General features: G+C 38.2%; 1 protein-coding gene across 1 annotated transcript in view; it reads right to left on the reverse strand.

Annotated features, from left to right (window-relative positions):
• DCUN1D4 (defective in cullin neddylation 1 domain containing 4) overlaps window positions 1–12479 on the reverse strand; it is a gene marked incomplete at its 5' end in the record, with an annotated part of 70490 nt that overhangs the window by 24760 nt on the left and 33251 nt on the right. The window contains 3 exon segments of the mRNA XM_084900109.1: window positions 2131–2222; window positions 5483–5553; window positions 11017–11108. Of these exon segments, the coding sequence (XP_084756235.1) occupies window positions 2131–2222; window positions 5483–5553; window positions 11017–11108 (255 nt within the window).

Here is a 12479-nt window from a genome sequence, read left to right on the forward strand (position 1 = left end):
TCCCAGGTGGTGAGGCCTTCAAAACACATGGGAAGGCCTGGCATCGTGTAACGTTTTTTTGTAAAGGCAAATGTAAAAAGAATCTAAAGCTATAAAAAAAAAAAAAGGATATTATACTCTTAAAAGAAATGAACATGGCTGGAGTGGTTCAGTGGTTGAGCATCGACCTATTAACCAGGAGGTCACTGTTCGATTCATAATCAGGGCACATGCCCAGGTTGTGGGCTCAAACCCCAGTGCAGGGGGCAGCTGATCAATGATTCTCTGTCATCACTGATGTTTCTATCTCTCCCTCTCCTTCGCTCTCTGAAATCAATAAAAATATATTTTTTAAAAATAAAAAAGGACAAATGAGCAGCCATCACGTACCCTATTCAGAAAGCCACAAAGAAAGGCAGTGAGGAACACAATGAAAGAGTTGAAGGCTTAAAATCATAAGGAGCAGTTTGCCAACATAACAATACAATTTTAGAGATTTCAGAGACTTACCCCTAAAATACTAGAATATTCTGAGAGGAAAGTGGATTTGTAAAAAGGTAATTTGGCTTTTACCTAAAACATATTTGTCATCTGCCAACAGTGGTTAGAAGAAGAATATGACTTCAGAATCAGAAGTATTGGATTTTCTTCCCATCTCTGCCACTTACTTTCACAAATCACATATTCCCTCTGAGCCTCAGTTTCCTTATTTGTAAAGTGCAAAAGGCTCAAGTCTGATCTGTCACCGTAGCCATGGGAAAACAGTGATAAGGCTTCATAAACTACTTAAGTGCAATGCTAATAAGCATTATTATCAATAATAAATGGACAATGACACTAAAAGTTGACAAAAATTCCAAAATTACTTAAAACTTGAAGTCTTATTCCCAGTTAAAGTGAAAAGGAAAAGTTATTCCAAGTACTCACAGCTATGCATCTTTCAACCATTTGAAATGTTTAGTCATCCACCTCAACTGTGTCCTTCAATGTATAACGTAGAACAATTTGTTTTCTTGAATGAAACTCTCAGCAAACACACACGCACATACATCCACTGACACACCACACACAAATACACATAAGCACAAAGGGAACACATAAAACCACTGATTTTTTTCTTATTCTGGATCAGATAACAGAATCTTTATTATTACTACTTTTTAATCACTAGAGTAATGAAGTTCCAATTTTGCCCTAAGCTAATCCAGAATATATAAAATAGAAGATATCAAACATTTTCACTTATAAGTTACACTCTTCTCAACTTTTCTCACTAACTATAAACCAGATTCTAATAAGCCTTTGCTGTTTAAGCTCTACCCCTGGGCTGTTTAATCCAGGAGCCACTAGACACATATGGCTACCGAGCACTTGAAATGCAGCTAATGCGAATTGAGATATATCATAAATGTAAAATACACATCACATTTTGAAGATTTACTATGAAAAAAAAAAAAAAAGAATGTAAAATAGCTCATTGATTTTTAAACTATTTATTACATGCTAGAATAATAATTTGGGTTAAATAAAATGTATTAAAATTAATTTTACCTGTTTCTAAAAAGAAACAGGTAAAATTAATTTTAATACATTTCTAATGTTGCTATTGGGAAATTTTTAACACATTTCTAATGTTGCTATTGGGAAATTTTTCATTACATATTGATTCACATATACAAGAAAAGGCTAGTCTATTTCCTACTGGATACAGCTGCTCTAGAAGAATACAAAAATAAGTAAAATATACTCCCATAAAAACTTTAATTTAGGGGTGTCGAACTCAATCAGAGAAGGGGCCAAAATCTAAAATCCAGCCTAAATCGCGGGCCGAATGTTTTACTGAACAGTCATAAACTGACAATGTCATAAACTGACGCGGAGTGCAGTGATGACAGCGAGGTGCGGGCCACACTGCAAGGCCTGGCGGGCTGGATTTGGCCCGCGGGCCTTGTGTTTGACACATGTGCTTTAATTACTAAAATTCAACCATAAAGCCCTCCTCATCACATAAAAATGACCCATGGCCCCAGTAGAAGTCTGCCCAGATGAGGTGGCCTTCATCCAGCCACCCAACCCAGGCTCCCTGAGATCTCAGGGAAGAGGCTGCAGCTTGGGAGAGTAGCGACCCCCCAGTACAGTCTTAGGACTTACTGTAGAGAAGTCATTCCTTTTAACCATTCCTGTAGAGTAAAATAACCCATATTTTGTGCATCCAATTTCCAAGCTAGGACAAGCATAACTACCTGTTTAAAAAAAAAAAGAAAGAAAGCCCAATCAAATCAGAACAACAGACCTCAGCAATTAAATACATTAACATCTCACTAAATGCTTCTGTCCATGGTAGTTTAGTCACTGAAATATGAGCAGAGTAACTTCAAAAATGAGTTATAGATTGGCAAACATCTAGAAGTTTGACAATTCAGTCTGCTGATAAGGGTTTGGAGAAACACAAACTCTTATGATGCATGCTGGTGAAAGTGTAAAGAGCTTACCTTCTCAGAGGGCAATTTTGCAGTGCCTATCAAAACTAAAACCAGTAACTGACTCGGCAATTCCACCTACGGAAAGTTATCTTGTAGATATACCTGCACATACACATTAACGTGTACATTCAATAATGCTGACCACAAGTACTATTGTAGAAGCAGAAGATTGTAAACAAACATTTATAAATAAGGGACTAGTTATTGCATGCTTCTTTGCTAAATACATTCCACATAAAGGAATACTATGCCCCATTACGACAAAGTAGAGCTATGGGTACAAATAGGGGACAATTCTAAGATTTATTAAATGAAAAGAGCAAGGTGCAGAACAGAGTGAAAAAATAAAAAGGTGGGTGTTAGGACACACACCTGAGACACAGACAGTGGAGCTGTATCACAAATACATGTTTGTAAATTCAACTGCACAGACTGGGGAATTATTTTAGAGTAGCCCAGTGCCCACATCAATAGCACTATGCCTGGCGGAGCCCAGGAGGAGAAGCAGAGCCCAGTCTTTTCTGGGGGGCACCATATACTAGTAAACATATCAAACAGCTGTACTACGATGGCAGGATTAAGTGTACTTTTTCTGTTTAAAATTTCCTTTCATCAAATATTAATTAAATCAGTACATATCAATTTTTAAAGTCACTAGGTGTTTTAGATTTTGAAAATCTAGATTACTAAGTAGATTATGAGGACTGATTAGGAAGCCAATGCTTCCATATTATTATGTACATCCTCACAAAATGATTGGTAAATAGGTTAAAAATAGTAGCTTAAGAGAACAATGGGCTATTTAGGAGTACTTCCCCCAAAAGAAAAAGTTATATGTTCTTTAAAATATTTACACATTAGAGGATTTTCTCCTCCTCTCTTGAACTAACCCACATTTTTAAATTCAAATTTGGTATGTTCTCAGTATCTATATCCAATCCTCTATTAGAAAGATTTTTTAAATTCCACATAAACATGTTAAAATGGTGACGGCACAAGAACACAGACAGTACACATGACATGTGTCTAAACTGCCTAAGTACACGTTCGCCATGGGGATTTCTTTACACAAAACAGACCTCTTCTTTTAACAGCTAATAAGAAAGCTAACTACTTAAATAAAGGATCTTGCTGTTACCTTAGTAAATGAAAGTAGGCATGAATTTTACAACCTGCTTAAACTCTATAAGCTATAAAATATCAGGCAAGGTGAGAGTTTTATGTACTTTAAGGTGCTTACTCATTGTTGCAAATGGCGTTTTAAAAAATATTTTTGCCATAGTGTAGACTGAGGGAATAACATTTTTTAAATGTTAATATTTCTGAAATTGTAATGTATCCCCAATTAATGGCATGTCTGTGCTTATTTAGCAATTTTTTCTTTCTTAGTGATGATACAACTTATATAACTTCTATTAGTAGCATCTTAGAATTGAAGTACAATGATAAGTACTTTAAAATATTCTAAATTCAGTCTGTCAATCTTCAATGTACATGATTCAACATTTCAAGACTATTTTTATAGAAAGAGAGCTAAAGGATCATTTCCGCCCCAAAAGGAGTGATAATAGAACAGCTCTCTCTTATTGAGTACTGGTACTTGGAGGTGAGGAACTTTGGAGAGCTGAGGACCCCCTTTTTCAGTTAGAACCAACATGAGCACTCCCTCACACCCTACCAGGCCTTTCCACCTCTGAGTATAAATGCTCACACAATCCCTCTAACACATGCAGCCTGACCCCAGTCTCCTCACCTCCTCCCCGCTGGCCCTGCTGCCCATTGCTCCGATCAGGCAGGGACTGATGTCCTCTGGTGGAATCTCTGTAGCCCCTCTCCAGCCCAGCTCACTCAGACTGTTCGAAAAACACGCTGCCCGCCTCAACCCAACTCTCATCAGGACATGTCCTTCTTCAAGTCGGAGAATGTTACTTTCTATGTCTATGAGTGTCTATGGACCAGTTCAGGCAAAATACTACTGACCCAGTTGTCCCTAAACCTTTATGCCAAGCTGAATAATTTATCTAGAGACCTGAACTCGATCACATTAAATTTTAAAATACAAGACAAAAATCCATGTAATAAAGTTAACAGCATTCCAAAGGCTCTTTAGAAAATTGAAAATGTTATTAGCGGGTGTGGAGAAGAAAAGCACAGAAATGGTAAGGATAAAAAAAGAAAAGTTTTAATAAAAAAGTGTGAAGTCTCCATTCCTAGTTTTCTTTAAGAGCATGACATATCAATATATGTAAGGGCACCAGATATCCTGCAAATAGTCTGAATGAAGGGGATGATCTTGACATCACTTTCAGGCCATAAATTCATTTAGAATCTAAGGCATATTTGCTAAAATTGGAGGCTAATTAATATTCAACTGCACAGTTAATGATCCGGGCCATTTGTATGAGCACAATTTTTCATTTTAGTATAAGAGAGTAGATGTGGGAACAGGAAAAAATATTCAACAATAACATGGTGATAAAAATTAGGCAAAAATAAGCATATAAAATAAATTCTAATTAAACTTTTAAAGGGAAGTACTTAGGGCCTTTACACTAAAAAGCAATCACTTTCTGAGGTAAATTAAAATGGAAGTGAAAGACCTATGAAAAATTCTTGATAATTACAACCTATTCAAACCCTTATTCAAAGTCCTAGATAAACTACATTAGGCTGGGACAACTACGGAGGGAGACAAGGGGACACATGCTGTGCCTCGGTCCCCGAGCTGATCTGTCACTGTAGGTACACATGCCCACACCACTTTTTAAAAATCTACTTAAACTACCTTATTACTGTATCTTTTAGATACAAGAAATTAAACGTGAGAGAGAGAAATAACTGTACACTATACCAACAAAAAATTTCACTTACAAATCAAATTAGAATTGAAATCTATTTTTTAGATTGCTTCACAAAAACCAACACACCATTACTTTTTTATTGTTGCTTTATTTGTCAAGGGACAAAAGACTTAAGAAAAATAATCAATTGACTGACTCGACTTGATAAGTTAGACTTACATTTTCTGGTTCAACACCAATGTCTTCACAAAATTTCTCCATGCCTTCAGGACCTACAACATCATCAGTACCTGTGGGGAAATGCAATCTTATATAAATTAAATCTAACCATGTGCACTAGTACTACTGTGATAGTATTATATTGTCTAAGTATTTACTATCCAAATAAACTAAAATCAAATAACAATTAAGGGCTAGAACTCCTTTCTGAAGAAAGAAATCATCAAGTATAAATTGAAAAATATTCTGACATATCTTTAAAGGATTCTACTCTGCACAATCATTTAAGTCAAATCATTGCCATGTCCCTCAACCTATGGACATATGATAGACATAATCTATATGTAAAGGTTACCTGCAAAGTCACTAATAACCCCCTACTGTCAAGTGTAATAGATGTAACAATCCTTCTTTATGTTGCTGGACTTTTCTGTGATACCTGACCATTTCACAAAAACTTGTCTCCTCCCACCACTTCTGGAAGTGTCCTCTCTCATCTGGTTTTGCCACCTCTCCTCCTTGGCTTCTTTATGGATTGGGTCCTTTGCTTCTCCCAACTTGTTAAATATGATATGCAGAGTTCCATTCTTAAACATTTCCTAATCCATTCTATATTCTCTCCCTAGGAAATTTCAACCTACCTGAGGTTTCAGGTACTACTACCAAGATCTCTTTCTAGCCACACTTTCCCCCTGACTTTTGGGCTGTCTACATCATCTTCTCTTTAACTAACATAACTAAACTCATCTTCTGCCCCAAACTCCTCCTCCTGCATTTCACATTTTCTACCACCACCTCACTGAGCCCATCAGCTCTCCAGGCCAAGCATGCTTATCCTCCTGTATTCTATCTCAGCTGGTAGCACCACCAGAAATAGAAACCTGGGAGTCATGCTGGATCCTTCCCTTATACACTTTCTGCAGCCAATCAATATTCAAGTCTTTCCTTCCAAATATGTCTTAATTGGACCCATCCTGCACTGACCTATTCAGGCTCTATCCTTTCACTAAGATTACCCCAGCAGTCTCTTCAGGATCACCCTAATTCCAGAGCCTTGTCCCCCTCTGACCTTTTTCTAATAATTATTTTTCTTTTATTTTAGATATTTTTCTATGTATTCCCAAATTTCTTAATTTGATTATTAGAGGAAAAGTTATTGTATCAAATAAAAGTTTACTTATTTTAGTTATTTTTTGCTATATTAACATATAAACACAAGACAAAAAATCTCATTTAAAAGTGAAAGCAAAAAATTAAAATATTTAAAAATGAAGTTTCCCCTCTCATCCCTCCGTACTCTCCAGAAACAACCATTTATTAAAGAATCCCTTTAAGAATCCTTCCCAAACCAAGTTTCTACATACATATTTATTTGCTGTTTCTAAATTTGTCCCGGCAATTCTCTTTGGCTTTCCAGGTATACAATAATTTAATAATTTCACCTCCAAGAAATAATCATCTTTGTCTCCTCCTTTGCAATACTTACGCCCCTTCTTTCTTTCTCTTATCTACGATAACAACATTATGTAGTAACTTACAAAACAATGGCAAATAACATTTATCATCTCATTCTTGACTCAAATGTGAATCCAGTGAGCATTTTTATCATTTGATACCTTGCTAAGCTTTAAGGTTTGAGAGCCTAAATGCACACATTCATGTACATGTTAAACCAAGAACACATTAATATGTTCACACGGTAAAATGTTCAAATAGAGAAAGACTAAGTAAAATACAGTAAAAGAGAAAGCCTGCCTTCTCCCTTTCCTTGTTAATTAGGTGTGTATCCTCCCAGACCTTTGTTATATGTTCATGTATGTGCAAATACACAATAAAATGCAGTTTTAAATTTATCTATACACCTGGATTCATGCTATATCTATAAATTCTACATCTTCCTTTTTTAGTTAAGTAGGTCTGATAATCTTCCTGTGAGAGTATCTATGCATTTACTTTGTTCTTGTTAGCAGACACACTGTATGTAATATGTCTATGTTTGTATGTCCATAATTCTACTACTATAAAAATACTTAGGCTGTAAGGTTAAAGAATAATTATTCTCACAAGGAAATAGCCATCTGTCCCTATTTTGCTAAGAGGTTTTATTTTTAGGAAAAGATGCCTTTTTGTTATTTGCCAATAGGACTCACTGAAGGTGGTTGCAAAGAGCTAAAAATAAAAAGTTACTTTTTAATTCTTTTTAAGTCTCTTTGGTTTCCATTTTTGTTGATTTAATAAAAAGCTCTTTCGCTGTAACTTATTCTTGAGCCTGGCCAGCCCGTGCCTGTGCCCTAGGGCCTGGGAGTCTCCAGGCTGCTGTCCACCTCTTGTCCCCTCCTTCCTGGTTACTGCCCCCACTCGGTCAATACTCATTACAAAGATGATGCTTCTTAGTTTGTCCTTTTGCCGCACTAGAAAATGAGCACAGTGCTTCTGTTCACTGCACCCCCGAGTCTGGCACATGGCAAGCCCTCAAAAAAGGTCTGCTGATGTACACTGTGCAGGAATGTTAATTATCCATGCTCTTCCTTTTCCCACATTTTATGCAATGCCACTATTGTATTAATTATATACATTTGCACTGTGTGTTTTAAAAGAGCAACACGTTTTCAACAGTAGGATTTGCAATGGCATGGCTTGCCAAAAGTAATTATTTTATCCTAAAAAAACCTAAAATATAGCTTGTCAATTAACATTAAAAAGCTACTCATAATCCTGCTATCTAAAAGAACTTCTTCTTTCATTTCATTAATCTTTCTCATGAACTTACTTAGATCTATCTGTAATCACATTGTTCATTGGGATTATTGTTATATTTATACTGAATTATCAATTCCCTTGCAGAATTGAGCAATCGCATTCTAACAAATATGCCACTGACTAACACAAAGTGAGTTGGAAGTGGAGTTTGAGGAAGATGGTTTAAAAAACCATTATATCTAAAATAAGCCTTGGAATGCCCAGGAGACAGATACTGGAGATATATTTCGAAGGCAGACATACTAACAATAATCTAGAAAAAAGTGGTCCTCCCACTTTCCCTCCCATTTTAAAGTGATTTAGTCCACATCCTAGAACGTGCTGGGGTTAACTGGCCAGGCAGGAGCTTGAGAGCAGGGCTCAAGCTGCAGACGCCATGGACAGCATCAGCAAGGTGAGGCATGAAACGGACATCTCAGGAAAGAACGGAAGATCCATCCATGTGAACCAGTGCATACCAAGGCCCCCGCAGCCCCTCCACTCCTCTCCAGAGTAAAGCACAGGAGTCAGCCCGAACCAGCTGGTGGCTCCTAGTGAGAGTGCACACACCACAGGCGGGAAAGCCCTCCTCATACAGACGGCCTCCCACAGACTCACTCTGCAGCACAACCAGTAAGTCATCCTTGAATAATACTGACCTATAGTTTTTACTCATGTAGTTGGGATTTTAAAAGGGAAAAAGATGCCACTTGAAGCTTTTAAATTATTCCCAATTTCAAACCATTTTCCCTACTGATAAGATACAGAAAAAGAAGGAAAAGGAGGGAGGCAGGTGTAAAAATAGAGCTAGCCAACCCCCGCCCCCCCCCCCCCCCCCAAACTCCTTTAGAATGGACTACCAGGAACCAGCCAGTCATGATCTCAGGGAACCTAAAGAATGTGGCTTAAGCTTTATCCCAAATGTCATCTTTCTGGGCCAGAGAAAAGCAAACAAGAAGGAAAACTGTAGCCTGCTCGATCTCTTTTTAAGTATAAGAGAGTAATTTTTTAAAGAAAACAGAAGTGGGGCTTATACTATGGAAATGTCTATGTGTGTATGTTCATATGGAAATATTTATGCTTACTTGTAAAGGAAGACACACACAACAATCAAAATAGCTGTGCTATGATGGTGGGATTAAGTGTTCTTTTTATGTTTAAAATATTCTGTTTATAATACATTTCATAACAACAACTGTGAGCCAAGAAGAAAGCAAAAGATCTTCATAGTCAAAACTATTCTCCATTCATTCAGCATTCATGTACCAAACACCTGGAAACGTGCCCTTCTTTTCTTAAAATCCTCACCAGAGGGTATTTTTTCATTGATTTTTACAGAGAGTAGGAAGGAGAGAGATGTGAGAGAGACACATCGATTAGTTGCCTCCTGAACACACCCCAACCAGGGCAGGATCAAATCTGCAAAGTCAGGTTGTGCCCTTGACTAGAAATCGAACCCAAGACTCTTTGGTGTGTGGGCTGCCACTCTATCCATTGAGCCCAGGGCTCAAACACTTTACTAGGAAGACAAAATGTCTTCAAGAGATTCTTGTCCTTATGTCATAAATGTGAAAACAGATAAAGTCTAACATTAAGTTTTTGTCCTAGTGTCCATGCCCTGCAAAGAAAATCTAGCTGAAACCAGTTCAAGTAATGAAGGTGAATTCACTAGAAAGACATTGGGGTAGCTCATGAAATTTCAATGAACCATAGGAATCAGGATCACATCCTTTCAAGTCCAGACTAGAAGAGAAAGATTCGTCTCCCACTTCCTGATAATCCCAGAAAATTTTGTCTGCTTGGCCAGGCCTGAATTATCTGTCAGCCCCTGGAACAATCTCTGTGGCCAAAAGAGGCAAGGCTCTTATCAGAAAAAAAAAAGGGGGGGGGGGCGGGGGGGAGGTCAGGCCATGGGAGGAATCCTCACTTTAATACCCAGTAAAACGGTATCAGAACTAGTGATGAACAATGTCCTGGAGAAGTACAGGAGCTATTAGGCTAATAAGGGGGCTTTATAGTTATAGAGCATCTTGCCAGATGGGAAAATGGAGAAAAGCACTCCAAACAAAGGGCTGGCAGGGAACTAGTGCTTTTATCCGTAGGTAGCAGAGATTTGTGAAGTGGGGCTGGGCGATGTGGACTGATGTCAGGAATGTAGCTTTGAAGGATGCTGGGAGAGTGAAGTTGATAGGAAATAAGTTCGAAATAGGAATGATAAAAAGAACCTCCAGCTCAAACTTGTCTGAAAATTTTTCTTTCTTTCTTTTACACCACACACAGCCACAAAAACAACCAAACCTTAGATTTCAGTATTACACCAGCCAAGCAATTATAATAAGTTGCAAAACTGGGACTGAATTTAACACATTTAAATGACAAAACAAACATTTTCTGCCAAATGATCTTTCAAAATAGAGACACTTAATGTAAGAAATTCTGTTGCATTGCATAATGGTTCAAAGCAGCAAAGCTTATTTTAACTTCAATGTGTAAACCAAATAATCACCCATTACCAGCATTTGAATAGGTTTCCTAGCAATCCAAAGTACTTCTCCGAAGTGCATTTCATCTTTTCAGTTTGCTTCTAATGTTCTGAATTCTTTGGCTTAGCAGCTGGCTATAAATAGGACATTTGATTTGTTTCAATGATGTTCTCTCCCTTAAACAGGGACGGACACACACACACATACACACACACACACCCCAAATTTGAAAAGTACACAATTCCTAATCTCCTCTATAGTAGTCCATGCTTTCAGGAGGATCAGTCTAAGATGATATAAGTGATTACCTACCTGCATATTCATAGAACCACTCTAAGCACCTCTTACTTGAAAAAGCTTCTTCTTCAGTCTTTATTCTAGTTGAATCATATTTTCTATACATGCTAGAAATTGAGAAAGCAGTTTTAAGTTAGTTAAAGTAAAGATTCTGAGTTCTTTTTAAGTAGCAGATAGATTTTATTCACTTACCCAAACCACACATCTATTTTATCCGTATTTCAAGCATATTTTAAGTATTTTGCTTCCTGAATTTAGAAGCTTAAGCTTTTATAACTATAGTTTTAAACACAGTGACACCCAATACCGAATTAAATGATAAGTACTTAACGTAAGTTTTTCTCTGATTAACAAATCATCGGTAAGAACGGAAGAGAACAGGTATTTTATAGATCCCCTTCTACCTTACTAGCCAGAACTAAGTACAGAATGACAGTGAGATACTGCAAGAAATGTCTATGGTGTTTTCTTCAATTGATGACCCTACGACTCACTCCTGTCTACACTAGGTTCTCCTGACTTCTGTGCCTTATGAGTCAGGCTGGGCAAAGAGCACAGCGTAAGGAAGAACCTGTCAATATTAGATACCTCGAGGGAACATAAGAAAATAAAAAGAAACATCAAGCTATGTTCAAGCCTCCTGGGGAAAAAAAAATAAGGTGTACAAGTTGATCACACAAAGTCTCTTGAATGGTTTCTTCATTAGGATAACCTTAAAAACCTTGGGAAAATTTTAGAGAAGCCCTGGCTTCTGCCATTTTCTCATCATTCCCTACTACTGTGCAAACAGCCAGCATAAGCTGGAAAACTAAACCTGAAAGCACAGCAGCCTCCTCCTTCAACCCATGATCTTCGGCAAGAAGTTCCTATTTCATAATGACCTGGAGCTGAGGACTGGAATATTCCCTACTTGGGGAGGGAAGAGGAGGCAGTATCTTTACAAATAGTGATTTGGATAGAAAAATTATGAGTATATACTTTACTTATCCTTCATTTATATATAAACTAGAGGCCCGGTGCATGAAAATTCATGCACTGGAGGGAGGGTCTCCTCAGCCCAGCCTGCCCTTGTCTCACAATCCAGGAGCCCTCAAGGGTGGGAGGTGACCTGGCAATCAGGGGAAGATGACGCCCCTTCACACCTCTGCTGCTGCCACTGCCAGCAGTGCAAGTCTCGGCTGGCCCTGAGCAGCTGACATCCGAGGCTTGCCTGCGCCTCAGGCCGGCCCAGGGAGGCTGGGGGGCTGAGGAGACTGGGAGACTCCGGAGGCAGGCGCGCAGAGCGGCCAGGCCCACCTGGGGGCGGGTCTGGCATTGTCATGTGCCTGCCACCTGGCAGAGCTGAGGGGACTAGGTGCTGCCATCTTTGAGGGCATGGCAGTCAATTAGCATATTCCCTCCTTATTGGCTATGGGTGCCACCATCTTTGCGACAGTGTGAGGGTCAATTAGCATATTCCCTTTATTAGATAGGATTGC

This window comes from Pipistrellus hanaki (genome assembly GCF_964339955.1).
Source record: "Pipistrellus hanaki genome assembly, chromosome: 1".
In the NCBI taxonomy this organism is placed as follows: Eukaryota; Metazoa; Chordata; class Mammalia; order Chiroptera; family Vespertilionidae; genus Pipistrellus; species Pipistrellus hanaki.